Genomic DNA, 27,421 nt, shown 5'->3' with positions numbered 1-27,421 from the left:
ATATGCGTGTACAATTTACTTCTCACGATACACGTTCGAGATCGGAGCTCTGAAAGAAAGCGGTGCCCGTAGACGAAGCACTCGTCGCGCGTCCATTTGAACATTTCCCGAGGAAGTCGAAAGTGTCTCACGCGCCCGAGCAAAGCGTAATCAAGGAAGGCGAAGAAGACTTACGAGAGGAGGCGGAAGGGTCATTAATTAAGTAAACCGAGTTCTGAAGCGGAGCCGGGCGCGTAAGCACCATCCGATGGTGAAATCCTCGATGAACCGAGGACTACTCTTGGAACTATAGAGTGGTTCTCGATTTTTGAAAGTGTGGCCTTTAAAAGAAACGGCTTTGATGATCGGATCGCTGATTGACTCGCTCGCGCCGCGAGTTTCGCGTTAAATCTCGTCTCAAGAATACTTGCACTGTTCTCGTCTGATTATTTTTCACTTGGAGCATTGAAAAATAAATTCTGTGTTAACCTACCAATCGCTGTCGACGATATATTCCGAATTCAACTCATTGTTCTATCTTTTATAGTGAATCAGTTTGTTTTTCTGCGAAAAAATTGTTCGTATTAAACGATGCACTCCTTGAAATCCGGCTAAATGTTTGTCAGAGATGTATCAAATTCTAGCCATGGATAGCGCACCCTGTGCGTTCACGGTTTCGCCAGTGGAACTCCATTTTCTCTACTGAAAACACGATCGCGCGGTGTTTCATCGGGACGATGAAAAGTTGCCGAACTGGCAACGAGTAAAATTTAATTTCGCGCATCGCGGGCCATGTGTATATTGTAAAAGCACGGCGGCGAGAAATATTACGTGATTATTGGGCACGTACTGTATTATTGACGAATTCGTGTCACGCGCGGTAACGCCTTCCTTCGGTGAAATTGCCGATGCGTTAATATCTCTTTTCCGACTTTTCAATCGCCACCGGGAATATATTTTCAAAGAGGCGGAACAAGCGACCATTCCAATATCGCTCTCTTTTTTTTCTGTTTGTAAAATATATATACGCCGCGCAGCGTTCGGCTGATGCAATTTCATTTCGGGAAAGTTTGGAAACGTTGCGATCAAAAGTATATTCGTAGCTGAAATATTTTTACTCGCTCGTGGAACGATCGTCCTAGTGGATGTTTTCAAACTGGAATTCCATGAATTTCACTCGATCTAATTTTTATCATTTTGACTTGCACTACTTAACATATAATATTTACGTGGTTACATGCTTCAATGAAAAATTTGAAATTTGCGCAATGTCCTCGTATACGACGATCCAATTTTTCTGTCTGTTACAAAACTTCCACTCTCTGCTCAAATCTAGATTACATAGAATCTCATCTAGCAAAAGCTATTGCTAACAAATTGCAACAGCAATACGAAAAATGTTTGGTTTAAGTATTTCGATACTAGTTGATTAGAAAATACAATATTTTAAAGGAGAAAAGGGACAGCAATGAGTATTTGGTATTCATATTGTGAGAGATGATGTATATAGATTAAGTACCAGTGTAGACGAAATATCTGTCGCGCTCGGGAGGGGTGGCTGCAGAGGGAAAACGGTGGCTGCCTGTTTCCTCGACTTCTTCTGTTCCGGGGTGAAAGATAAACGCGCAGACAGACGAAAACGTGCGGGGGTAGGGGGTAGTTGGCACGCGTCTGGCATACGGGACCGAGCCGTTAAAACCTGCCAGAGTAGACACCAAATGCTATTCTGCACACGGCTTTCACGGTCCTGGCCAGATACTCGGTGTCTGCGGGAAATAGAAACAAAAATCGAAACTGCGGCAGGACTGCCACGAGCGTGTTGGATGCTGGTTTAACAGGTTACCCAGTCTTTGTTAAAAAGGGCGGTCGAAATATATTGTAGATTCGTGACTACGGAATAGAAGAGGGAAAAGAAACGATCGAGGGTCCTTAAATTATTTTCATCTTTGAAATAGAAACTGTAAACGTCTCTTGGTTCGCGATCCGTTGCAATTGTCGAAATTAAGTTTTTCAATTTACTTGCAGAACGAAGAAGCCAACTATTTGTTCTGCTATCGAGTTATTCGTTGGAAATATGCATTAATTCCCTTTATGTATGAATTGTTATTTAGTAATGGTATCCAGAGGGACTGGGATGGAATTCAATTATTAATGAGCATTTTGTGGCTATGCAGCTGCAGCAATATTTGATCGTTATATTTATGAACACAGTATTTGAATAGTATATAATGTTTTTTATCTTTGTATTCAATCTGTAATTTATTATATCTAAAGAATTAATTAAAAGTGAACTTTCGAAATATCAATAGAAAGTAATTCATTAGATTTCAATGCAGTTTGATAAAGAATCGCCTTTCTTTGTTGACTATATAATTTACCGTATCAACGTGAAAAATTCATCAAAAATGTTTCGCTTTAATCTGAAACGCAATCCACTTGGAAAATTGATTAAATACGTCGAAAGTCAGAAGAACGGAATAATTAGATGGAATTCAGCAGTGCACTTTCGGGTAATTATAATTTCCCATTTATTATAATACAGTTTAAGTTCCTACTGTGTGAGATAATATTTTATTTAATAAACGTTCGTTACCTATGCGATTATACACTTTAAGTCATAGAATCGTGGAAAATAAGTAATTACAAAATATTGCACGCGTTCAAGAGCAATTATTTTGCAAGCAGACATTCAATGCAACTTTTGCAGCGTAACATTCAATTATTATTGCATTTACTGAGAATTTCATTGAAATATATGACACAGAAATCAAACCGAATTCCATTCTATGCTTTCAACATCTCGAAAGGTCAACTCTCGTAAACCTGGGAACCCTGCTATCCAATCGAGATTCCGATCGGAAATTCAGGAAGTTTGCAGGATAATTTCACGTTACGTAGCACCGTTTCATTACCGCTCTTTCAGTTTTTGCGTAATTATCCGCGAGGCACGAAGTGGCAAAAAATCTTAATAATATCTTAACGATATTAAACAGCTGAGGTATCAGATCACATTTCCAATTAAATATTGCTTCCTCTCGCGAATATCGAACGAATATATCTATAAAATTAATGAAAATCGTTGCACTACTCTACTTGCGAATATCATAACAAGTTCAGAGTTAAATAGACACAACAATTTCTGCCAAGAAATCATTTTAAAGTGAATTGTTTATAAATTATTAGCGATAAGTTGAATCGTAACTCGAAGAATTTGGATCATCAGGCTGTCGACGACGAAACAATTAAAGCTGAGTAACTGTCGAAGATAATAAACGATGCGGGGAGCTGCGATATCCCCGTTAAAACGCGCGACTTTTCCATCATCCGGCGTAAAGCTGCCGCGCATTATGCTCGTGGGGGCCTTCATTAAATCACTTTTTCCCCTGGAGGATCTCCCCTGCAATTTCCGCGCGAGTCGGCTCTCGCGCTTACTTTCACGATCAAAGCGCAATTTTCATGCAGGCGAAAGAAAGCTAATCGGCGGGAAAGCGTTCGGTTCTCGGCCACGCGTTGCGATGAATCGGCTGCAGATGCACATGCACACGCGCATGCTGCGGCGAGGGAATCGAAGGCAACGAGCGTGTACGGCGTTCTGCACGCCAGAACCGACAAATTCACGTTACAAATTTTTTATTCCATGTCTTGTCCCTCATCTTCATATGAATAAACCAACTGTCTCGCGTTTGAAAATATATTATCTCGCATCCTTCGAATTGCAGATGCATTCTTCTAACGTCGAACGCGTGAAATTTTAGCACGCGAGCTAAAGTGTCGATGCGAGTTACTTGTAAAAAAGCGCGCACCATAAATGGGGATGAAAAAAGTGTTCGTTCACTTTTTGTTTTCGCTGCATGCTTGTTACACCGCGGGACAATTGGATCCCGCATCGATCGTGGCCGTCTAATCGTTCTGTTTTCTTTTGGACTCGTAATTACTGGCTGCGACCGCGTTCGCTACCAATAAAGTGATTTGCTGGCGAGAGTTGCGGTACGTTCGAGACGACGTAATTACGCGGTCGCGTCGAACGCTTCTATTTTTCTGAATGGAAGAGGAAGACGGCGGATGCTCGAGATCATCGTTAATCGATAAATCACGGCATGCACGGCGACGAAACCCCGTATCAGGCCCGAAGGAATCGTTTATCGCGTGCAGCCGCGGTCTTATCCACGAACGATTATCCGGCACGCTGGTATTCGGTCCTGAGTCGACCGGCGTTGATAATACCAATCGAGACCAGCAATTTTGGACCGACGCGTTTTTGGACTTGAGTAATGCTCGTGGCTGAAAATCATTCCTGCGAAACAGCAGTTCGTGCGAGGATTTTTTTTTCCCGTCGAAACGATCGAAAGCAGGAAGTCTATCCTCATGTGAATTTCTAAGCGAAACTTGCGCATAGAATGCATTGAGGAATGCGGTGGTGCAACTCTAAGGCTGCTACTATTTATTTTCTTTTTAAGTAGAACTTGGAGTATGTCGACGAAATCTGCGATTAGAATTTCGAAGGAGATTCGGGAACTGGAGCAGGTTACATCGCGAAGTTTGAATGCCGGAGTAGAACGGATGCGGGGCGGAATAAAAATTGTAAAATATTGGGAAACAAAAGTTTTTCTAAAAAGTCGAACGTGCAACTGGCGGGTAAAATCCATTCTAATCCTTTCAGGGAATAAAACGGAACGTTGCCGCTCATATGGAAAATCAGTTTCCCAAAACTAATGCCTTTTACGGAACGTTCGATGGAACGATTACGTTCTTCTCTATTTTTTCCGACCCACCGTCGAGGTTTCCATCCCACGTCCCGTTTTTTCCCCGAACAATACCACACTTCGCCTCTGAAACGACTCATCGAACAGTATCGATGTTCGAAACCACTTGTTCGTAAAAACGTCCGACAGTTGCGCTTCTGGCAAGTTCGGCTGTCGATGGTGGGAACCGTGCAGAATTGAGACCGTCCTTGTATTTCGAATTTGTCGCTGCCACTTCAACGGGGAACTGAAATTCTACCGCGTGCGCCCGTGAAAAAGAGACCAGATGCTTTAATCTGGCCCCCCGCGCGGACGAATTCAACCGAAGCTTGTCAAATGTTGCACAGATAAACGAAGAATTATTGGTTTAGCTCGATTTGAAAATATTTTACTTCCCTCTTCCACCCTATTGTTCGAACGCTGCTACGCGTTGATAACATATCGTTTTCCTTTCGAATGATGCGTTCGGATTTAAAAGCGAACACGCGACGCTTTCGATCGGACATTTAACAATGAATTTAAAATATCGTTGCATTTCGTTGCATTTCGTGTTGGAAATCATCCTCGAAATGAATTCATAAGTGCAACGAAATCCTTCACACGTACGATATAAAGTATAACATTATGTCGAAGGCTTCGCGCGTTGCGTTGAAAATTGCAGAAGCGCCTCGTCTTATATTTAGTTGCCGCTGTAATCGCGATCGCAATGATAATGAAAAGAGGCGATCGTTCTGTATGCGTGCAGGTTGCCGTGCCGTGGCAGGAAATAATTTTCCTTCTTGGCCGTTCTTGGCAGCGTCGAAACGGTATACGTGCTTGCCGCGAGCCTGTGTTCTGTAAAAGCCGGCTCTCGTAAAAGCAGAGGCAGAAAACGGTTGTAAAAGGAAGGACAAGGTTGAATGGGTTTGATCATCGAACTTTTTTTTACCGGCCCATAAAAGGAAATCGGTACATCATGGAAACAAGTGCGAGCGACGTCGCAGATTATTCGAGTGGAAGTATAACGATTCATGGAGAAAAGTTTGCCCTCGAAACGTTCAGCTAGCTTTGATCGATCGGCACGAACTTCTTTAATTCTTGAACGTTGCACACTTTTATTGCTTATCGTTCTATTTCTCTTCTGTTCTCTTTCTTTCTCTGTTTCCAATGCAACGTAGGAGTCGCTCCGTTTGACGCAATATCGAATGCACGGGGGTTATAAAACTGGTCAAAAACGAGCCCCAACTATTTATATTCATCGCTTCTCCTTGTCACGCCGTTCATTTCGTTGAGTTCCAATTTTTTTGATCGTTTACAATGATGAACGATACCTTCTACAGCAGCGTTGACAATAAAGCGATCATTCGCTTCCGTTATTTAATTGCGTACAACTTTCTCATACATCGCGAGATTGAAGATTGAAGCATGTCCTACGATTAACATTTAAATTTACATAGAAACTCATCTCGACAGTAAGCTACCAGCGACCGCTTCAAAGTTACACACCAGTTAGTTCGCCATTAGCCTATCGATTATGGAAACTGGGAAGCGAACGCTCATCCCTCTTGGGAAATGAAGAATCTACTCTCAGCCAGGCAAGAGTCCCTCCGTCATCGTCCAACATCAACGAAGAATACGCAGTCACGCGTCTCATCGTTCTGCGACGATGTGAACGTGCTTTTTCACATTTCCATGCTGCAATAGAAATCATAACCCTTTGCGTGAAAATTAATCGTTTACATGAAAATTAACGCCATCATGACAAACTTCGAGGCTCAAGCCTTCGATCTTACACGTTCCAAGCTGCACGCGCATAATTCAGTGGCCTCCGGTTGGTAGCGGCTTCCGGAATCGGGGTGACCCTGCGACGGGCGGCGACTTAATTAAATTCGATAAAATGTGACGGGGTGGGCGCGCGAACACGAACGGGACAGGAGGATCCAGCGGGAGCCGCTCGTAAACCGTGAATTACGACGGCCTGTAAAACGAGTCGACTTACGTGTCGATGAAGGGAACGGTAGCACCGTTGACACACGGCCAGCTCGTTTTTATTTCCTTCTACGCCGCGATTAATTCCTTCCCTCGTCCCTTTTTTCCGTTCCTCTTCTTCGTTCCGTCGGGCGCTCTTGCCCTCCATTTTCTCGCCCGCGCGTGCCCCGTTTTACGACTCGTGCCTCGACACCATCCGCGATGGCGATTTCGAAACCCTTGCGTCACGCGTATATAAATGTGTACAAGTATATAAATATATGTATAGATACGTGTATAAATACAAAGAGTACGCGAACTGCGGTCGGGCGTCTGGCGAAGGTGTGGGTGGGTGCGAGCTCAGGGTGCCCTCGCGCTCGCGCGCGCACGTCGTAACTCATAAGGGAGATTAATGTCTCCGGCGGAACTGGAGAACTGTAAAGCTTCGCTACAGAACTGTTCTGTTCTATACGAAAGCTGTTACTAGCGGGAGGAAACTGACTCTGGGTTCGTGATGCGACTGTGGAACGTCGTAAAGAGCAGCTACGAGTGTTCAGTCTGGCCGTGTTTCGCCGTTTCCACGGGAAATTCGGTCTTTCTTTATTGATAGCCACGCGTGAGCGGGAGAAATCGTTTCCAGGTACCATTCTCTTGAATAAAGCGGCCAACAGGGTATAATAGACGGCAGTTTTTTCGTTTTCTCTTTATCCCGTTATTCGATTTTTTTCCGCCGCCTCCCTCTCTCTTTCTCACTCTTTCTTTAGCTCTTTTTATCGATCTCTCGAGTGGTGGCTCGCGTTGTTTGGTGTTTAGCGTATGGACGTCGAGTGTATGGGACGATGGGGGCGCGTTTCGTTGGAAATATGGCGGGCGGGGGAAATTGATCGATATTAGCAATTACTGTTGTTATTTTAACGATTAGAAACGTGGCTAGTTTATGTTTGGAAATTATGGGATGACAGGTAGTTATACGAAGTTTGCGATTTTCCTAAAATAAGTTATTATATTTAGATATATTTGCAATTATTATAAAATGTATGAGCAGAGATCAAAGCGTTATTGCCGCAGCTATTATCGATTGTACTTTAATTGCCCACATCTTCATTATACGCGCGACGAAAATAGAGGCAACGTTATTAGCTGATCTCGTACGAAATTAAACGGGGACATCATTTATTCTGGAAATAATTATCAAATGACGAAAAGGAGGCGCGCGAAACGAGCCAGACCAATTATCCAAGCCTACATCATGTGGCGACGCATTATTAGTCGTTAAACCACGCGCGTATTGTCTCAGGTTTAAATAATTCATCGATTTTGTATTGACTTGCCTATTAATAATTCTACCGCATAATCTTCGCTAATAGAGTGGATAGAAAATTTGTTACGTAACGAAAAATGTGAAATTATTCATTTTGAGTAGGGAACGAGTACAAGAAATTAAGATTGGGGGGAGAGCAAAGAATAAGTCGAGTCGGCCTTGCTGTAGTATAATCGACTTCAGCAAGGTGCGCGATGGTTCTCTTAAGAATTTCCGACGCAAAAAGAAAATAGTCTACCACCTGGCTCCTCTTCGTCGAGGGGACGGGGAACCGAGATGCACGTACTTCGAGTTGAAAGAATTTGCAATGCAGCCTGGCGGCCGCCGCGCACTCGAAAGTATTGGCCAACTTTAGAGCGTCGCCGGTAATTAGGTAGACGGGGTACTTTCGAGGCGATTGTAAAAGAGAAAAACACACGTCCTGGTAGTCACGGCTCGCTCCAAATCGGCTTTGCGTAGTTAGTAAAGTAAATCAGAGATATACATAATCTCGTTTCAGAGCGGAGATCGTCAAAGGGAATCCATAAAATCGCGACAACTGCGTGTGTATAGGGTGTCTCTGAACTACGCGATTCCTCCGACAGACTAGAAGTAACTACCCGTTAAGACCTAAGTAGCCGAGAACTTTCAATCTCGCGCTGCGTAATCGTTCATTTACTCATTTAAAATTGCGTACACTCGCATCTTTTTCTCGCTCGTTCTGGTCAACGTTTTCATTTTTTATCGAAGCAACCACAGAAAAATAATGAGACATTAATTTTGTTATATAAAAATTGTAGTTAAAATTTCACGTTAATCTGAAATATGCGGTCAATTAAAATAAACGTTAATATAAAATAAAAAATTTGCGGTTCTATGTAGAAAGGAATGAAACCATTTTCATGTAGAATAACGTGCCGATTCGTATACTCCGTGCTCGTTTAATCGCGATCGAATTCTATCTCCACCGAATCGAGAATATTTTTCCGCGTAACGAACAATTTAGGGGATAATCGATCGGATGAATTAAAACGCGACGGAGCCGCGCGTAAGACTTAAATGGCCCACTCGAATATTCACGTCTCGGAATAATCGGGAAACGAACTTTACTGTTATTAAGGGAAAAAATTGTCCATTGTACAGAGGAGTTAATGGTGGAGAGGGTGGAAGGTGGGCGATTAAAAGCGGTTCCATAACAAATGAAACATTCACGATTGAAATTTACGGGGGCGGGAGTGCGGGTAAGCTCGCAAGCACAGCTTTATTTACGCGAGCCGGCTGCCTACTTCGCTCCACGGTAATTACTACGGCAATTACATCGCGATTTACAGTAATTACAAGTTTTACTGGCTGAACGGAACCCGAACTGTGCCCGTCGTGGCATTCTATCCCGAACGGGGCCACCTTTCGCCGTAAAAAGCTCTCCCGAGCACCACCAGAAACCATTAATCTACCCGCTACACTGCGGTCCACAATACATCCAGACTTAACAGAGGATTTGTCCCCCGGCTGCCTCGAGGATTTTTCTTCCTCGAATCGTCATTTTAATAGCCCCCTTTATTTCCCTCGCACAAAGGTGGACGTTAAGAAACGCATTTCCCTGTGTCGTCTCCACGAGTCGTTCTACTCGTTCGAGCGAGTCCTCGATTGCTTGGAAATCAGCTGACAGGTTGCTGGATAGATTCGTTTCAGGTATGCGAAGGGCGACAGTGCTGTGTGTCTCGACCTTTCCACGCGCGAAGAAGATTTATGGTCCACCTATTGCTCTTCTTTTAACGATTTCAGAATTTCTCTACGAAGTAATTAATTCTAGCAAAACTTGCGGCATAGTCTCGCGAAATAGTTGTCGAACTTAAGCTACAGACAATTGTTGTAAATTTCAAGCTGTGTTACGCTAATAATTTAATACTTCGCCAACCCTGTACGAACAAGCGGGCAATTTGCGTAGAATGTAGAACGAATTACGTTTATTACCGTTTTAAGGCTATGAAACCGACATTTTCACCCGTTCCTGTTAACGCAGCCCCTTTACAGACACATTAATAGCCCTGGCGAAGATAACGAATACTCGAACGAAGCCCGGCCAGTTTGTCTTAATAGCTCTGTTTTGTTCCGCCATTATCGTAAAACGGCCCTGTATGCTGAACAACCGTTCGAGGAAATAATTAACACAGAAAGGCGATTTATAACCGCGTAAATCTAGATTACAAGCGATGCCGGGCGTGAGGAGGACTCGCGAATCGTTTGACGTTTTTATTCCTCCAGTTTTCGGGGCCAGGTCTTAATTACCTCCGCGCGAGACAATTTGTCTTGCCCCAGCCGAGCAAGGGAATACCGTTTCGGAGCTGATGAACTTTAAACTGCGTCGAGGCATTGCTCGCCATTGTCGTCACGAATTCTGAACGATTGTTGCTCATTACTAAATTACTTACAAATTTCTATCATACGAAACTACAAGCTAGAATTTTCTGGAATTGATGCGCGTTAAATTAGTCAGCTATGTGCGAAGCAAACAATTTTCTAACATTCAGCCGAGTGTCTCGACGAAATTAAAACTCGACTCGATACATTCGAAACCGCGGAGGACAAAAGCCCCTATTTTATACCCGCGGAAGACTTACGAGCACCCTGTTCGCGGTACGATCGCGCGGGGGGTCGATTCGCGCGACGATAAATCACCGATGGATCTCTCGTTAAAAAGAGAGAGGCAAGCTTCTCGCGATCCGCGAGCCAAGTCGGAGGAGTAACGGCGTGGCGGCAGCAGGGGGTGGTAGCGCGTTGTATTTCATTCGCCGATGGCGGCCGGTGAAAAGGAACGGGAACCGCCGCGGAAAAATAAGGCCGGTTAAATTTACTCGTTCGATGAAACGTAAAAAAGAGTAGAAGAGAAAGGAAAATAAACGCGGACGGTTAACGCCAGGCACGCTTGCCCGATCATCCACGAGCCTCGACGCCCCTCCCGCGCGTTCACGGAAACGGAAAGATTACTTATTTACGGGCCTGGCAGCTCAAAGCGGCCGCAGGGGGATGGAAAGAGACGACTCGCCTCGCGTCGCGTTTGATGTTACCCCGAATTGGCTGGTTAAGGAGCGTGGCTGTTGATGGATTCGTTTCCCGCGTAGAAAGGTTATTTATGAACCGCGCGAGTCGCGCGGGATCGATCCGTGCCGGGGAACAGCCAGGTCGTTCGAGGATTCTTTGGCAACGAATTACGATGCACGCTACGCGTATCCGGCTGAACGGCGAAACTAGACGGCACGATACAGTTACCGTGGGAACGAGTTGGAATTAGTTCCCTATCCGTCCTGGTAATTGACGCTTTTATTAGCTAATGATAGCCAAGCGATATTCCTCTTTCATCAATCGGCTAGGTTTAGATGATTAAATGGTTGCGCGGTGAGATATCGCCACTTTTCGACTTTGAGAAGATCAGCTTACGGTGGTTTTAGTATAACAGCTGGAGAGTGGCGAGCTGAATCGAGTCGACGCACAAGAGGAACCGAGTACAGCCAACTGAGCAACGAATCGCGATCGAAATCTTAACAAACGGATTCACTTTCGACCAGAATACTCTGGCAAAAGTAATTAGGATCGGTCCACGGTGGCCAAAGGAAGTTCCAGTGGCCGATATCCAATACTCGATCGGTCGGACTTGAGAGCGGTGATCGAGTCAGCTTCAATTATTGGAATCTTGCTGGCGTGCCGACTCGCGTAACGCAATGACACAAGTTTCCCGTCCGAACTCCAATAAACTGCATAACAGGATGATGCTCGGTCCTGGGTCAGTTTCCAGTGTTAATACACCTCTCGCGTAACGGATGACGAAGAAGAAGCGACGCAGCCGGCGCCTTCCATTTTCCAACGTTCACCGATCTTCCGACCGGTCGCAGTCGCGGCTCCTTCTTCGAGATCTCCCGGAAAATGGCACGGTTATGCCCGGGTTGCGCAGTTTAACTGGCATTTTTCCTGTGATAAATGAAATTGTTCCGCGCCGGGTCGAGCAGCAAGCTTGTCACTGCGGACGTTTCCGTTTGCCCGCCCAGGAACTTTCGTCCACGCCACGGGCTAAATGAAGTTCGCGATAAGTTCGCTGTATCGCACGTGGATGCGACGTGTCCTTTCGTTCGAAAGTTTCAGCGAGAAATGAAATTGGATCCTCTAAGTATCCTCTTCAGAGATTATCACTTGCTGAAAAATTGTGAAATCGATGATTAGAATCACTACGTTTTTCCTAATCTTCAACAGAGACGTCGAAGATACCCAAGTTTAATAGAGAAGATCGTAAAATGAAAAATCTCGTGGAAGATTCGAAGTACAGCATCTTCGATAGGTGACGCCCTAAATAGATATGGCGGAGTATCCTCTCGCGCGGGAAGAGTTCAATTCGAAAATGGGAGTTGCGTACGTTAGAGCGGCGGCAATTTAACACGCACGCTTATTCGACGAACGTATCCAGCCGAAAGCACCGGAAGAGCTTTCATCTCTAGAGACTCATCCGCCTATCTATCCTCCAGCTACTCCCGGGGAGATGCGTAGATATATCAGCGCCTTGTATCCCAAGATGGAAATCCGTGGAAACGCGGGGCGGTTAGGTATCGCGGCGTTGAACAAGCCCACGGAAAAGCGGCGCTGATCGATGAGATTGTTGGAAGCGATCGGTCCTCGAGCGTTCGCGGCGCAATCGTTGATTCTCGTCCGACAACGAGGGCAAACATGCCAGGGAACGGGGGTGGAGATAAGAGGTGTTGGCGGCGTATACGTCACCGGGTAGCTCGTTAAAACGTGATAACTCCATCTACATGTAAATCTAATCGGGTAGACGGGGCTGCGAGGACATCAAACCCCCGTTAACCACAGTCTGCACCGTCACCCGGCAAGATGACTCGGCTGGGCGACCGCCTTAAGCTCGCTCGAAAAGCCACGACCTTAAGCGTCAGCGCGGTGTGTCACCGCTAAATTCTCGTGTAATGAGACCTAATCCCGAAGGATGTCTTCGTGACTCGCGTCGAGCGTCTTCGTCGTGCCTCTGACGGGATCCCTGCCGCCTAGTAAAACCATCCGGTCCGCCCATCAAACCAATGCGGTTAATTATGTCGACGATTGTGCGTGTATTCCACTTGCACCCCCTACCATAGGTCACTTATAATTCGGTTTTGGTTTCAAACGAACCACGTCTAGCTCTTAGTTCGTATTTTTAGTAGAATATTTTCCGATTTTCCTCAGAGAATAAGGTATTAATAATTATTTATTTCCATTTGCAGTTCCGATTGTTACAATCAGCGGAGTAATGGGAAACAAAGTGCAGCTTCCATGCGACATTCAATCCCCCGACAACGATGACGTTAGCATGGTGCTCTGGTACAAGGAGGGTGCAGGGGAGCCAATTTACAGGTGATTCATCGTACCATTTACCTACTTTCCTCGAGCAGATCGTTTGAACAGAGAGATTACTCGTTCAAATCCGATCCTAAAGACAATTTCGCACAGTCGGAAATATAAGGAAAATAGATGATCGAAATACCAAGCGTAACTGCTGTGCGCTGGTAGATCGTTAATTGGCTGTAGAAGTAGATACGGCGCACGATTTTGTCGAACGGCTGCTGCGTGGAAACGAACTATTCCAGCAAATATAAATAACAAACGACGGGAGAATAACGGTGGATCGGAGGCGAATTCAAACCCCATCGGAAATACTGGAATAACGGGGCGGGCAAGATAAACTTTCCCTTATTGTTATGCGCCACCGAAATCCACTATAATCCGCAATCGTTATGAAAGCCCCGAATTCATCAGGAACCCTTAAAAAACCAGCCACCGATTACATAGACATCGCGGTGAACTAGCGGCGAATGGCGCGGCCGGTTGAAATTCACCCGAAACCTGATAATCCGGGAATATAAATTGCCCCGAAGAAATAAAAAGGAAGGCCTCTGGGCGCGCCGGCTCGACTGCGGAGCGGGCGAGGGGGGGCGCCAGGTCCAGAAATTCCTCGCGTTATTTTCCGCGGTGAACTTCATTTGCTCCGCGACTCGCTATTTCGCTTCTGCGACCCGTGAAATTTTGCATATAGAATGGTGTTCGGGCCACAGCCCCTCGAAGGTCGTCGGTTCTCGTGTAAAAAGCGCGACACGCCGTGAATAGGGGGTGGCGGTGGTGGCGGTGGCGTTGGCGTCGCGCTGCGAGCTGCCACGGCGGTGGTGCCCGTTGGGTCATATTTAAGAAATGTAATAAGGTGTAGGATATGTGCGGAAGAGACAATGCATCGTCTCGAGCCTCTCCGTCGTTTTCTTCCCCCCGTCGAGCGAACGGAGGAGAGGGTTGCGAGGTGAATCGGACGGTCGACGGCGCGGGGTCGTCGCTTGTTGTAAAGTCGGTTTAATCCTCGCCACCGAGAGGAGAAATTTTAAATTTAGTGGCAGACAGATACCCCGTGCACCCTCTCGACGGGATCCTTTCCCCTGTCTCCGCTCCCGTTCATCCTTTTCCGGCTGGTAGCAGTAAAATATTTATTACGAGACACGTCGGCTCGCTTATCGTACGTGCACCAGACTGTTAAAGATACGAAATGGTGGATGTCGTTTCTTGGGGGTTCCCCTTGTTTCTCTCGATTTGTCGCGCGCTGCTCTGCGAGGATACTCCTCTCTCTATGAAGAATTTAGAAGTTGGTAAAAACGTATTACTTTTACGTTGAACCTTCCACTTTCTCTTTCACGTGGTTAAAGTTACTTTTATTTTCTCTACTCGCGGTTGAGTTTAGTATATCGTTTGCTTCTCAAAGAGGATTCGTGCGATATGAAATATCGCAAGGCAATATTTCTCTGTCTAAATTATTGGTACTCTTCCTCTCTTGGAAATCACGGTTTATTTTGTATTCTACTTACCAAGATTTAATCCATTCATCAGCGGAATGGGAGGAATAGTAGCCCCTCGGAATTTTTAAGTTAATGTAGCGTAATGAAAATGCACGCTCGAAAGAGGAAAACAAAGCGAGTAGTATTCATGGCTCCACCTAAGCACTGTTATGGCTGATAAACAAGGGTAATTTTTTGACTAATCCAACGGAACGAAACGCCGCTCCGCCCTCGAGCAAATCCATGTCGAGAGATAAGCGCTGGCTTGTTTTATATGTAAATCCACTCTTTTCTCTAGGTCGTAAAACTCCGGCGAATTATGATATAATATTTGGAATCTCTTTTACAAATCCAGCTGACTGAGTTGTTAACGTTTTCCCAGCTAACCCTCTCTCTCTTCCGTTTGCTTTATCCTCATCGCGGTAGTTTCTCTTTAATCTGATTTGTAATCTCATTGCACCGATTTATTCGGCCACTTGAACGTTCTCCGCGCCGGCAGGACATCGTTCATTCGATTCTCTTGATTATCGAATCGTTTCATTCGTTTCCTTAGAACGACCTCGTTTTCTCTGCTTTTTCATTTTATTTCCTCCTTCTCTTTCTCACCGTTTCTCCACCGTTTTCCATATTTTCCACAGCCTGGTACCTTCCATGAATGAAACTGCAAAATGCTAATTAAATTAAGAAACGAACGGTCCCTTTAAAAAAGGAAAGATTAATTCTGTCGCGTTACGCAAAATCGAAATTAATGAATACGGGTAAATTTAAGAGATAAAGCAAGCGTGAAGTAAATACATTCAATGTAAATATCAAATGTTAAAAAATGTGAATAATTACATTTATACGGAACCCCGTTTTCGGGGCTAATTACAGTTCTTATCGCCTTGTAATTAAAAATTAAATCACGTAGGCTGCGCAACGTGGAAGAAGATATGCATGTATCACGAGCGAAATACACGAACTCTACTTTTGCTCTGTAATTAGTAGATTTAGAAAAAAGCAATGCGATACTATGAAACGTAACAGAGATTACATAGATATAACAAATAATGGAGCAGCGTAACGATAAAAACTCGTCATAGAAACGTATGAAATTTTCGCAGCAGATTCTCAAATCAAAAGCAACAGATGCATAAAATAATCGACTGCGGCTACGAGATCGTAGCTCGGAACGTTCTGTACGAGCAACACGCAAGACATAGGCCACTGGGGACTAGTTCATACGATACCAAGCTACGCGAGCCATCCACGGGTTTTCATCGTCGATTCCCGTCCCGATTCTCGAATCCGCTCGTGATTCTCAATAAGAACCGGGGTGGAACCGAGGGTCGGTTCGATTTCCATGCCAGCGCGGCGGGTGATTCATTTTTTTCGAAAAATCTCCGCGAATCAGCCCCGAGTGATCGACGAGGCACGCGAGAGCGCGGCCGGATCGATTCGAAGATTCAGTCGGGACCGGAAGACTGATAGCCAGGCATCGCTTTGCACGGTTATCGCTCGTCGAAAGCCAATCGAACGAACGTGTTATATTCACGAATCGTTCCGGTCCCAGTGGAAGCCTGTCGATTCTCCGCGTGGAGATGAGGATAGGGGAGAGTACGCGGGAACTCGCGTGTATGACGTGCGCGGCAGGTTCGAACTGTGTTCGAGTGTCTATGGATGATGCAACGTTCGAGGCAAGGTCGACGTGGTATTCGAACGTCGATGAACTTGCTAAAGTTTGAAGAGACGAGACGATCCTTCGTGACGATAGAACGCGTAGAATCCTGTGACCCAAGAACTGTCTGACCATCATATTGGAAATTACAAATTGGTTTACGATAGTTAAGAGCAATGGACACGAGCAGAGGTTACTCGTGTTTTTTTATAAATTCGTAAATTCCACGTCTTGTCTCGAAGTGTGTTGAGACGTGTGCGACGTGTAAATTCCGCTACGTATCTGCAACTCGTACGAAGCGTCGCTAAGGGTGCACTCGGTGGTGCACGTACGCGTCCAAGGTATCCAAAGGCCGGCTGGAGGCAAGCAACCGTACGGACGTCCGGTCGGGCAGCGGCACGTCACGGAAGTGCTTTCCTCGTCTGTTGGAAGTGCGAAGTGGAAGAATTAAATCGTATTTCAACGTCAATGCCGCGGAAGCAGCCGGCAGAGCGGGATAGCTTTGGGAATACTCAGTCACGAGCGGAAATCCGAACTCCCGTGCAGTCGTGGAACGCAATTTAACTTTTAGTCGCTCGTGAGGAACCGTCGGTTTCCATGCTCCTCCGTCTTCAACGGGCTCCCGCTTCTTTCGCTTCTACGCTGCTCTGATATCAGGTAAGAAGAGCAGGCAGACATGACGCGCGAAACGGAGACGGTGCGCGCACCGCCGTCCTCTTTCAATCCGGCCGAAACATCCGTCTTGCTCTCCGCACCGAGTCCTCCCCTACGTCGCCCTCCCCACGGATGCTTAATATGCAATCACGCACGGAGAATGGCTCCCCAGGTGACTCGATGTATGCACCCGCTCCTCCATCCTGTCGGATAATAATTCCGCTGCGCTCCTTCCAACGAGGATCCTTGATGGAACGTCGGAGGATCTTAAGCCGCGGCTGGTTGGACCCTGTCCTCGATCTTGTGATTATGCTTCTAGGCGAGCGTACGCGCGTGTACACACGAAAATGGAAAAGGCGCCGATATAAATGGAAGATCGCGCGGAAATCAAATATTATTTCTTGGAATTTATACGTGTTTTGTATATGAGACGAGATTTCGTTCGACCATTAAAATTAATTAAACACCGTAGGATAGGATTTTGGAAGGATCTCGACTTGAAATTGATCGAGCGTCGTTATATAAATTTATAGCGTTCGTTCGGTTAGACGGTGAACGGCGCTAACTATGGATTTCTCAGGGATATGAACCGAGTATTCCGAGCTAAATTAAACGCGGGAGACACGAGTATGCACTTCATAATGATGTTACCGATGATACTGGGTTTCTTAACAGGATTGAAGTCAGAATCGTCGAGGATTTGAAGTGCAATAAGCTCGTGCAAGCATGCTCCGAACTTTGCACGTTATACCAACTACTGTAAAATCTACGGCGCGAAACGTCTCGAAGACTGTTGCCGACTCGAGGATCTTCAAGATTACAAGTGTCGGCTCCATGGAAATGTCCGTCTCATTTCCATGGAAATTTACGTGGCATTAACTCGCATCCAGCGATGATATTCTCGCGGAGAAACTGTGGACGCGGATTCGCCGGAGCTTTTTTATTATCGCGCTACGTTCCATCATTTTCTTCGTCCAACCGCCTTTTCATCGAGACAGAACGGTATCAAAATTATCAATACAATAATTGCAAACAGCCCAACAACAATCTTTTCTAGTCGTCACAAATGTCTCAGTCCACAAAATTATAAATATTATTGTCTCCATTTCTTTACGATAAAGAAAAGAGTATTTCGATTGACGTATTGGCGCAAACACCCACAGACTGGCACCCGCATTGAACGCGCGCTTTTTACGGAACCCACTTCTCTACAATTTAACAAACAGACCCCAGTATCTCTCGTCCGGAACAATCGATTCGCGATACACGTTCGCGCGATAAAAAGACAATACGGTCTCCTTGCTCGCTCGAAAACGCCGCTACAAAAAAGTACAACCGATGGTTTCAGCTTCGACGTCCGTGGCCGCCGACAGTTCAACAATGCCCTCCTCTGGTCGTCGCCGGCGGCATTGGGACCAAGAGCTTTTTTTATCACAGCGTCGAATCCTGCTCACCTCAGCATCGATCGGCTGGAGACTAGGGACGAAGGAATCTATCGGTGTCGAGTGGACTTCAAGAATTCGCCCACGAGGAAGCAGAAAATGAATCTGACTGTCATCGGTGAGTAACACGCCTCCAATCATTTGAAGTAGCGTCCAATTATTAAACCAAACGAAACTTTCTTCAGTCCTAATCATTTCTTTTCTCGCGCAATATACGCGTGTTTCATTTAATCGAATAGTAAAACAACTTTAATTTATTACGAATTAAAACGAAAGCAATACGAGGTTCGCGATAAAAATCAGTTCCTGCCTCTAACGAGGGCCGAAGCGGTAAAACGTCCCGTTTCCGGCGGACGGTCCGCGGCAATTCACTGTTTCACAGCGGCGCGGATTCAACGAGGGCCCATCGTCAGGGTTTTCAGCCGCTGGTTCGGCTCGCGTCGGTTCCTCGACCCGCGGGGGTAATCGCCGGCGAAAGAGTGTTCAGCGAATGGTAAATCACTCGCATCGGCGGAACTCAATTGGCCCTAATCAATCTTTCGCGAGTAAATCACGCCGGCACGCAGCCAGCGCGATAGATCAGCCATTCTCGAGCGGCGGACAAATAATCAATCCGCATTTCCGCTGATTCAATCATGCACTGTACGCCTAAACGTTTCTGTCCGCGTGTGCGCGGCCCCGTCGATGCACGCGGCCCGTTTCAATGTACGTGTGTTCCGCGCAGTGCCTCCGTCGAAGCCGGTGATACTGGACGGGACGACCGGGGCCAAGTCGAGAATAGAGGAGCCGTACAACGAGGGGAGTGACGTGAACCTGATTTGCGAGGTACGAGGTGGCAGGCCGCCCCCGAAGCTGACGTGGTACCTCGAGAACACCGTGATAGACGATTCCTATCAGTACAACGCCGAGACCGGCCTCACGGTTAACCGCTTGTCCTATCCTAATGTCGGAAGACAACACTTGAAGGCACGGATGATCTGCGAGGCGAACAACACTAACTTAGTGCTGCCGCAGACGAAGCTGGTCATCCTCGACGTCAATCGTAAGTGATCGAAAGTTATTTTTAAATCGTTTCTATCGTTGGGCTCGATGGTCGCCTTCGCCTTCGCGTTCTTCTGTTGCATAACTCTTTCGTCATTCAGACACGCGTGTTCCACTTGAGCGGTCGAACGATTGGTAGTGGCCAAGGTTGCGACTTTTTGTAACCATTCCACGCGTACCTTTCGTACGAGCGATTGAACTGCGGGGGGTGTAACAAGTAGATTGTCGTTGCTTATTCGTTGGGTTCTTTTATGTTTTTCTAAGAGTTACGTATAGTTTTGACGAAAGGACTTGATATTCGAGACGTTTATGTATGTACTTGGAGTGCAGAGTGTAAGAAATTGTTTAAATGGAAACAGTCGAGTGGCGAGGGGTGGGTAAATAAATGTGACGGACGCTGCAGAAAGTTCGCAAAGAATGTCCCGCGTTCGCGACGAAATGGAAGTAAACGGGGGTGCTAATAAACGTGAAACCTCTTGGAAGGCTGCCATCGGTCGACGAGCATTTTCTTTGATACGAAACTTGTCGTTTATTTACGGTGGAGAGAGGAATGAGTGAAATGACAGAAGCTTTCGGATAAGCGTTAGACAAATAAACGGAATATTTAACTACACGTTTCGCTGTCAAATCTCTCTCTCATCGTCGCTCACTTCTGTACTACTTTGAAGTAAAAACTGAATTGAACTGAAATTCATTCCAAAATTCAATCGTTCCTCCGTATCCGGCGCAATTTAAAGTCGAAGATATTCGCTATGGGTGTAACTGAATCGGATTACGATTAACAACTCAAGAGAGAGGTGACAGGACCAGAATTTACCTGAAGTCTAACTAGAAAATAGCCGCACGGAAATATGTTAGAATATTGCATTACTTCCTACGATTTTGTATGCTCGACGGAAATAAAACCAACAACTATCTGGCCGACCTAAATTAAACGGGATTCAAAAAAGTAACCTAAATCTCTTTCACGTGTATAAATGGCCTCGCAATATTTCTTAGTGGGCAACGAAACATGTTCTCGCATCAGCCCCTCTAAATCATCCGCCTACTGTGCCGTAGGTATCGTAATAAAATTCCGCGCATACCAGGCTAAACTGTTACGTGTTTCCGGCTGCTGTACGTAGATAGAATCGTGACGCCAGTGACGTCGAGTGGAAACTATTAACGAGACGCGGCTACCATTTCTTGTGATCTTTGCCCGATGTTGCCGCCGGTTCAGCGACAAAATTATGCACAAATCGGTCGCGGTCGCATCGGATTAACGCGTGAAACACGGTGCACGCTCCACTCGCGGCAGACAGAGTCCGATTTTCTACGGTCCCGGAGCCGCGCGTGTATGCACGGCCGACTCGCAGACCGATTAAGGAACGTTTTGCTCGCGCATTCGAGAAATTTATGCCTCGAGTCGCCGCGGCTCGTCCTAAGTAGAATTCCAGCGCGAACGGAGAACGACACATCAGACGCGCGGATGTACGAGGACTTCGACAAATATTGCTGGTGGAATTTAAGCAGCGAATCTGTAAACAAGATAAAATGAAGGATAATCCAGCTCTGTTCGTGATTTGGAGCTTCTAAGAGCTTCTCGACATTCTTGACATTCGTCACAAAGGTGCTGTCACGCATGGTCAAATGAAGTCCTCATTCTCTGTCGCACTGGCCACAAACTTGCCACTCAATTATCAATATCTACTATTTTAATACTGAGGTTTCCTATTTAAAGGAATTCGTATAGCAATTTCAGAGGCACCGGCACATGCCACTGAACGCAACTCTAACAATAGAACTGATTTCCATCGGCGATACCCTGCACGTCATTGACGCGTATAACACAGCACTTTTCTGCATACAAAAATTCCTGTTTCTTGCGTCGGATTTATTCCGCCCTCGGGTAAATGTCGCCTAACCGTTAATTAGCATCCCATTTAACTCGAGCGGCAATAGAAAAATTCATCGCGCGGCGGCCGCACGAAACGAAACGGAACGACGGCGAGACCGGGTGATCCGCGCGAGACCATCGGAATTAAAGTCCAATTCCGTGGTAATCTGAAAGGGAATCGGGAGAAAATCCAACATGCTAGATTCGACCGATAAAAACGGCTGAAAGTAATATTCTGAGCGACTGGTAGCTGGCCGGGTTTGCGGGCGGCCGTTTGATCGGCCCCCGGGGGTTATCGCGGTATCTACCATCGCGGTTAAACAATTCTCCACGACGATTTCTCGGAGCTCGAGCGGACGGAGCGTGCCGGGCACCGAACGCCTTTTCACGTGGTCCTGCCAGGACAAGGTGTTCACGCGCTGAACCTATTAGTCGTCCGCCCGAGATTGGCCGCCGGAGATAACAGTAACGCCTCTCGCAAGACTGATCAGTGGATCGCGTGCCTTCTGACCACCGCGGGTGCTTCGATTCCGTGTTCCAGCCAAGCGGGCCCTTGGCGGTTTCAACCGGTGCCCAGGTCGATACCTGTGACGAGGCGTCGCCGTCCGGGTATTTACGCTTCCTGTATCGTTGCTCCTCTTTCCGCGTGTGCACGATCGCGTCGCGTTGCGTCGCGTACTGATGGAAGAATCGGCGCTTGCTCGACTGCGACTGCGAGTTTCGACGTTCGCCAGTTAAGCGCGGGGGTGGCGTCGCGCGTGAGTGGACGCGGAGGGTGTTGCGTTCTTGGGTTGTCGCGGACGCTCAGTTTGGATCTGTCTGTATGTGGATATTTGAGGTTGAAGATTGTTTTCTTGCTTTATGATTCTACATAATCGCTGCGAATATTACTCAACGCTTGGGTTACAGTTGAAGTTGTTAGTAAAGAGCGCGAATCTTTGGCTGAAAGTTTTCGAAATATTTGTTTTGGAATCACGATAAACACGTGTAGCAACTTCCGACCACTGAAAGACGAGCTCTAGAAGCCAACACTTTCGAGACTTATTAAGACTTTCGCGGCGTGTTAGAACTTGGAAGACTCGCGGAGCTATGGTGCCGCGACATTCGCGACCCACATCGAGGCTTTCAGTAGTTTTAAGTATTAAACATTACCATCTTCTAAATTTCTAATCTCAGTGACTCTTGAAACGTAATTCACTTCCTCTGATTGTTAAAAAAAAATAATAATTGCTTGGATACTTTCGATCGTGGAAACACGAACGGTTCGATACTTCTCAGAGAGTTCGCCGAATAATTACCTCGTTTAATACCTAAACACGAGCAATTAGTGTAATTCGTCGTGCAATTAAGGTTTAAAGACTGGCATAAACGAGCGTCGTATTATTAATAGGTATCGGTAGCCGGGCCGCCGTTAATTCACATCCGGCCGATCTGAATGCTCGGGAATCGCGCGGGCACGCATGAAACGGCCGCTCGTACGCGACTGTCCGTGACCGTGCATCTGCACACCCGCGTTCAATCGCGATGTTTGCTCGCGCGTGACGATCCGCGTCGGAACTGTTCACGGAATAATAATTGATAACAGGTTCCATGGGGGTGTGATCCTCTTTTCGTCGCCGCGTAAATTATTCCGGCTGTCCGCGAGGAATCAGCCCGTACCTGGTCTCCGGCCATCGAACGCCATTTTTCATTTATTCCTCGATGTGCAACTAATCATCAGATTTAGATTTTTCAGCATACACGCGTGTGTTGAACTGTAGTTACCGAATTTGGGGTACACGATCGAAGTACCTGCTGGTTAATAGAAAGATGTTGCATATGAAAATTATTTGTATCGATGATGCATTGATAGTGTCTTAATTCAATGTTACTGTAGTTTCTTTTTCAGATTGTTTATAATAATATAACAATTATGGTAAAAACGTTGTTAGATACGGGGAAGAACAGCCTTAGAGTGGTTTAATACATTCGAGTATCCGCCATTTTTTTCCCCGGGCTCCATTACTGTTCCTCTTATTCCATTCTCTATGGCATCGTGCACTGTTGAAGTAGAAAATGGCGGTAATAATACTTACAAGCTGGAAGGGAAGTAAAATGGAAAATACAACCCCTCCAAGTTATGCTCTAACTTGCATGGTAAATTTTTCATTGGCCCTTCCAAAGTTTTAATATTGACTTACTGCCACACCTGCCACTCCCGTATTATACTTTAAAAACTCCTCCCAAGTGAGTAATGTACAGATTTTCGTGAAGCACTCGAAATGCAAGTGGCTCAATTTTTCACGGCCGAATCTACGCGTCGGCTTTAAAATATGCTACGTTTTATAACTGAGAACGGGGGGAACTTTGGAGCTCCCTTTAATTGGAACTCCATTGACTTCAAGCGTTCAGATTCCACGCTTAACGTTTATTGGAAGTCCATGTCCAAGAAATCACCCCCAATTTAAAAATTCTTTGACGTTATTAATCTTAAAATCGGAATAATTCGAAGTTTACCATAAAACAAATTTCTTTGGCTCTACCAATATTTTCATTCCTGTAAAATCGTTCGAATTACAATATTACATGACACTCGATCCCCTAATCGATGTGTTGTCGTGAACACACTCGAGTCTGGGCACGTTCATTCGGGTCAACTTCTGACGTGGCTGGTTTTTATCGAGATCGCGATTTAGGTCGACAGCGTAAGGTCGATTTCGAACCGTTCAGACGATCGTGCAACGTATCGTGGAAACGCGTGTCCGCTCGCGAAATGCAGATTGATGAGCGTGCAACGCGTCGCAGCAACGACTCGTTTACCGTTAAGGAATTGTTCGAGTAGAAAATGATAGAGTCGCTTGGAACACGGTTGGCAACGTTTTAAGGGTAAATCGTGGAACGTTAACTGCGCAGGGGTTAATTCGCTTAATTCGATCGCTCGTAAGTGTGTAACAGGGAGTAAATAGACGCGCGTCTTGCGTTGAAGTCTGCGCGCTCGTGTCGGACCGCGTGCTCGATGGAAAAATTGCATTACGCGTAATTGCCGGTGATAACGGTAATCTGAATAACACGCCGGTTAATATTTTACGTTGTTTGTTCCAATTTTTGGATCCACTCTTTATTACTTGATGTAAAGTCTGGAATGCACGCGTTTGGCTATATACGAAGCACTTTGCGTATATTGGCCATCATGAAACTGATATTAACGAATATTTTTCAGTTAAATATACAAAACAACAAATTGGGCATGTACTGTGAAATTTTTCGTTCGAGGCTGTATTTTGCAGAAAATCGTGTTTCCAGCGTGTTCATGAATATTCATTAATACATGCAATAATAGCAATAATGGTTCTGAAATGGAAATTTAATGCACGAACACAGCCATTCGGGGTCTGATTTTCCTTTTAATTGATCGCTGAGAATAGCGTCGATTCCCGGTTGTTTCTTGAAAGGCAGGAAGGCGTGATCTCGATGCAACAACACGCGATGCTTCGTGCACCGAACGATACAACATTTGATTTCAGTTTTACCGTTCTTATCGATGCTTGATACGTGTTTTTGACGTGTTCCGCACGAAACGAACTCACGTGCCTCTTGTCGAGCGTTTTTTTTTTACAAATTCCACGGTCTAATTGAAAGTTGAAATTGCTGGCTTCCTTTCGTTCGTTAAATTATACTTTTATTAAAACATCCGCTTATCTTACTCTCAATTCAATTCTTTTCTGCATTCATGAATTACGAATACCAAACAACTCGTATTCGTATATCTTCCCTAATAGATCGTTCGCGCTTTACAAGCCTACCGTGTATTAATAAGAAAAACATATATAATTTAGAACTAGTAACATAAATCGTATGATAGCACGTCGAGTAGTACAACATTAAAATAGTCAAACACATATAGGTATTAGTCTTGTACAAAGACGTAGCGATCAATTCGTGAAATATTATCCAAGTAAAAAATCTAATAAATACGTATAATTCATATTTATTAATGCAATGCAATAAACATATCTTCCCTTTTCTAATCTAAATTCCACATGTCCTCCAAGAAATCGTCACGAGAGTCGCTCGAAAGCATCGGGCCATTTCTCGTGGCTTCTCGAACCCAGTTTCCTCGGATGTGGATGCAAACAGCTTTCATCCGGCCATCGATAACCCCGGCCGTGTTAAAAGGGACCTTTAAATCGCCGGTCTCTTTCAAGACCCGCGGAGGATCCGGTTCGATGCGGCAGGGAGTATCGCAAAAATGTAGATCTTTGGAAATTTGAGCGCTGTATTCGTGGAGGGTTGAAAGGGTCGAGAGAGGCGATGGTGGCTGCTCGGGCGACGAAAAGGATTACCATCCGCAACGCGGAGAGTGGCCGAGGGGCCATGAAACGGAACGTAGGAACCAATTTCAGAGAAGTGGCTACCAGCTAATGGCAATTAGGGGTTGTACGAGTGGCTGGTTGCGGCGGCGCATAAGCGTGCGCTGGAATTTACGAGGCAGACCGCGCGATGGGCAACGCGGTATTATGGATCGCGCCAGATACAACTGGCCCCCTCGTTTTCGGTGTTCGCCGTTATTAAGGAAGGCCAACGAATTCCGCGCGATAGTTATTAAACAATTTAACGAACGAGGGGGATGCGATCGTTTCTCTGAAGGTGCTCGAATACGATCAGTTTTCGCGCGAGGATCGAAGCCATTGAAATTTAATTGCGTTTAAATAGATTTCACCGGGTGACTGGAAAATAGGTCAACGAAATAGAGCACTTTTACGTGTAATCGAGTGTTCAATGTTTCGAAAGTTTGATCGTGCTTTATGGGAGGTGGTTACATTCATTATAAACTCTGCGGTTGATAGGGGAACGAACGTTTTCTGGACGAAATTGACTTTAAATTGCACCAGCTGATGAGTGAACAGATATAGCTCTAAATCATCTGAAAATTTGAAATCGTTTTAAGTATGTTACGCATGTAGTGTCACTTTTCAAAGGGAAAAGATGGTAATAGAATTGATAATACAGATGAAACTAATATTGTTTCTCTGCTAAAACTAAGTACGAGCATCTGTTGATCAGCTCGATAAAACGGCATAACGGCCAAACGTGCAACGAGAACATATTGCTGCAATAGCTCGTTACCGTCACACATGCCTTATTCTGCGTGATTAAGGAGATCCAATGTTGCGTGCAATAATTGCAATCAATAGACGTTCCAAGATTTATCGCTGATGGAAATGGACAGGCAGTACATATATGCATTTACCGTGACAGATGTATACGTTCCGACCTATGAATTTCCGTAGGCAACGCACAAGCGATGACGTTAATAGGAAATTCAATATTCTCTATCGTTCGTCTCGCAAAATTGTACTACGCGCGTAAGTAATGGCCGACAAATCCAACGAGGCTCCAGTACGCGGATAAACCGTACACGAGCTGTTCTTGTTGCCATGAACTAGCATTTTTCTTATAAACGACAGACGTACAATAGAAATCTGAAGAAGAATAATTCGATCGATCTTTCATATGTACATTTTTTAGAAGATAAAGGTGACGTTTCACATTTTCACTTCGACCGTAAGTTCAGCTTCACTCGCGGAGGACTATTGATCGGAAATTTTACTTTCAAGCAAGGCAAATCCGTACTCGAGTATGGACCGTAATTTATAGTGTATTATGAAATTTAAACTCGGGGAGATAAAACTTGTTACAAAGATTAAAACTTAAACCGCGCGAACTTTTATACTCTCCAAACGAACTCTTTCATAATTTCTTAAGTGATTAAGCTGACCCGAAGTAATGGTACGAACGGATGGTTTCTCTAATTTCAGAGAACGCCAAGCTCCGCGTGCTAACGACACGAAGGTTTCAATTAAGCGATTCGAAACATAAAACATAAAGTAGAACAACCGATGAAACTCGATCGTCTCATAGGACTCTCCGCCATTTTGACGCGCGGCACCGT

General features: G+C 45.4%; 2 protein-coding genes across 2 annotated transcripts in view; one reads left to right on the top strand and one right to left on the bottom strand.

Annotated features, from left to right (window-relative positions):
• The window catches only part of LOC143422656 (uncharacterized), a 431,772-nt gene that overhangs the window by 116,068 nt on the left and 288,283 nt on the right, over positions 1–27,421 (bottom strand). The gene's annotated exons all lie outside the window — the stretch shown is intronic.
• The window catches only part of LOC143423148 (neural cell adhesion molecule 2), a 120,908-nt gene that overhangs the window by 59,697 nt on the left and 33,790 nt on the right, over positions 1–27,421 (top strand). Inside the window, exons 2-4 of the mRNA XM_076894254.1 lie at positions 13,230–13,359; positions 18,479–18,690; positions 19,297–19,614. Coding sequence (XP_076750369.1) covers positions 13,230–13,359; positions 18,479–18,690; positions 19,297–19,614 — 660 coding nt within the window. The remainder of the gene's footprint in view (positions 1–13,229; positions 13,360–18,478; positions 18,691–19,296; positions 19,615–27,421) is intronic.

The sequence above is a fragment of the Xylocopa sonorina genome, chromosome 4 (genome assembly GCF_050948175.1).
Source record: "Xylocopa sonorina isolate GNS202 chromosome 4, iyXylSono1_principal, whole genome shotgun sequence".
Classification (NCBI taxonomy): domain Eukaryota; kingdom Metazoa; phylum Arthropoda; class Insecta; order Hymenoptera; family Apidae; genus Xylocopa; species Xylocopa sonorina.
The sequence above is the reverse complement of the archived record's forward strand: the minus strand, read 5'-3'. Positions and strand labels throughout refer to the sequence as shown.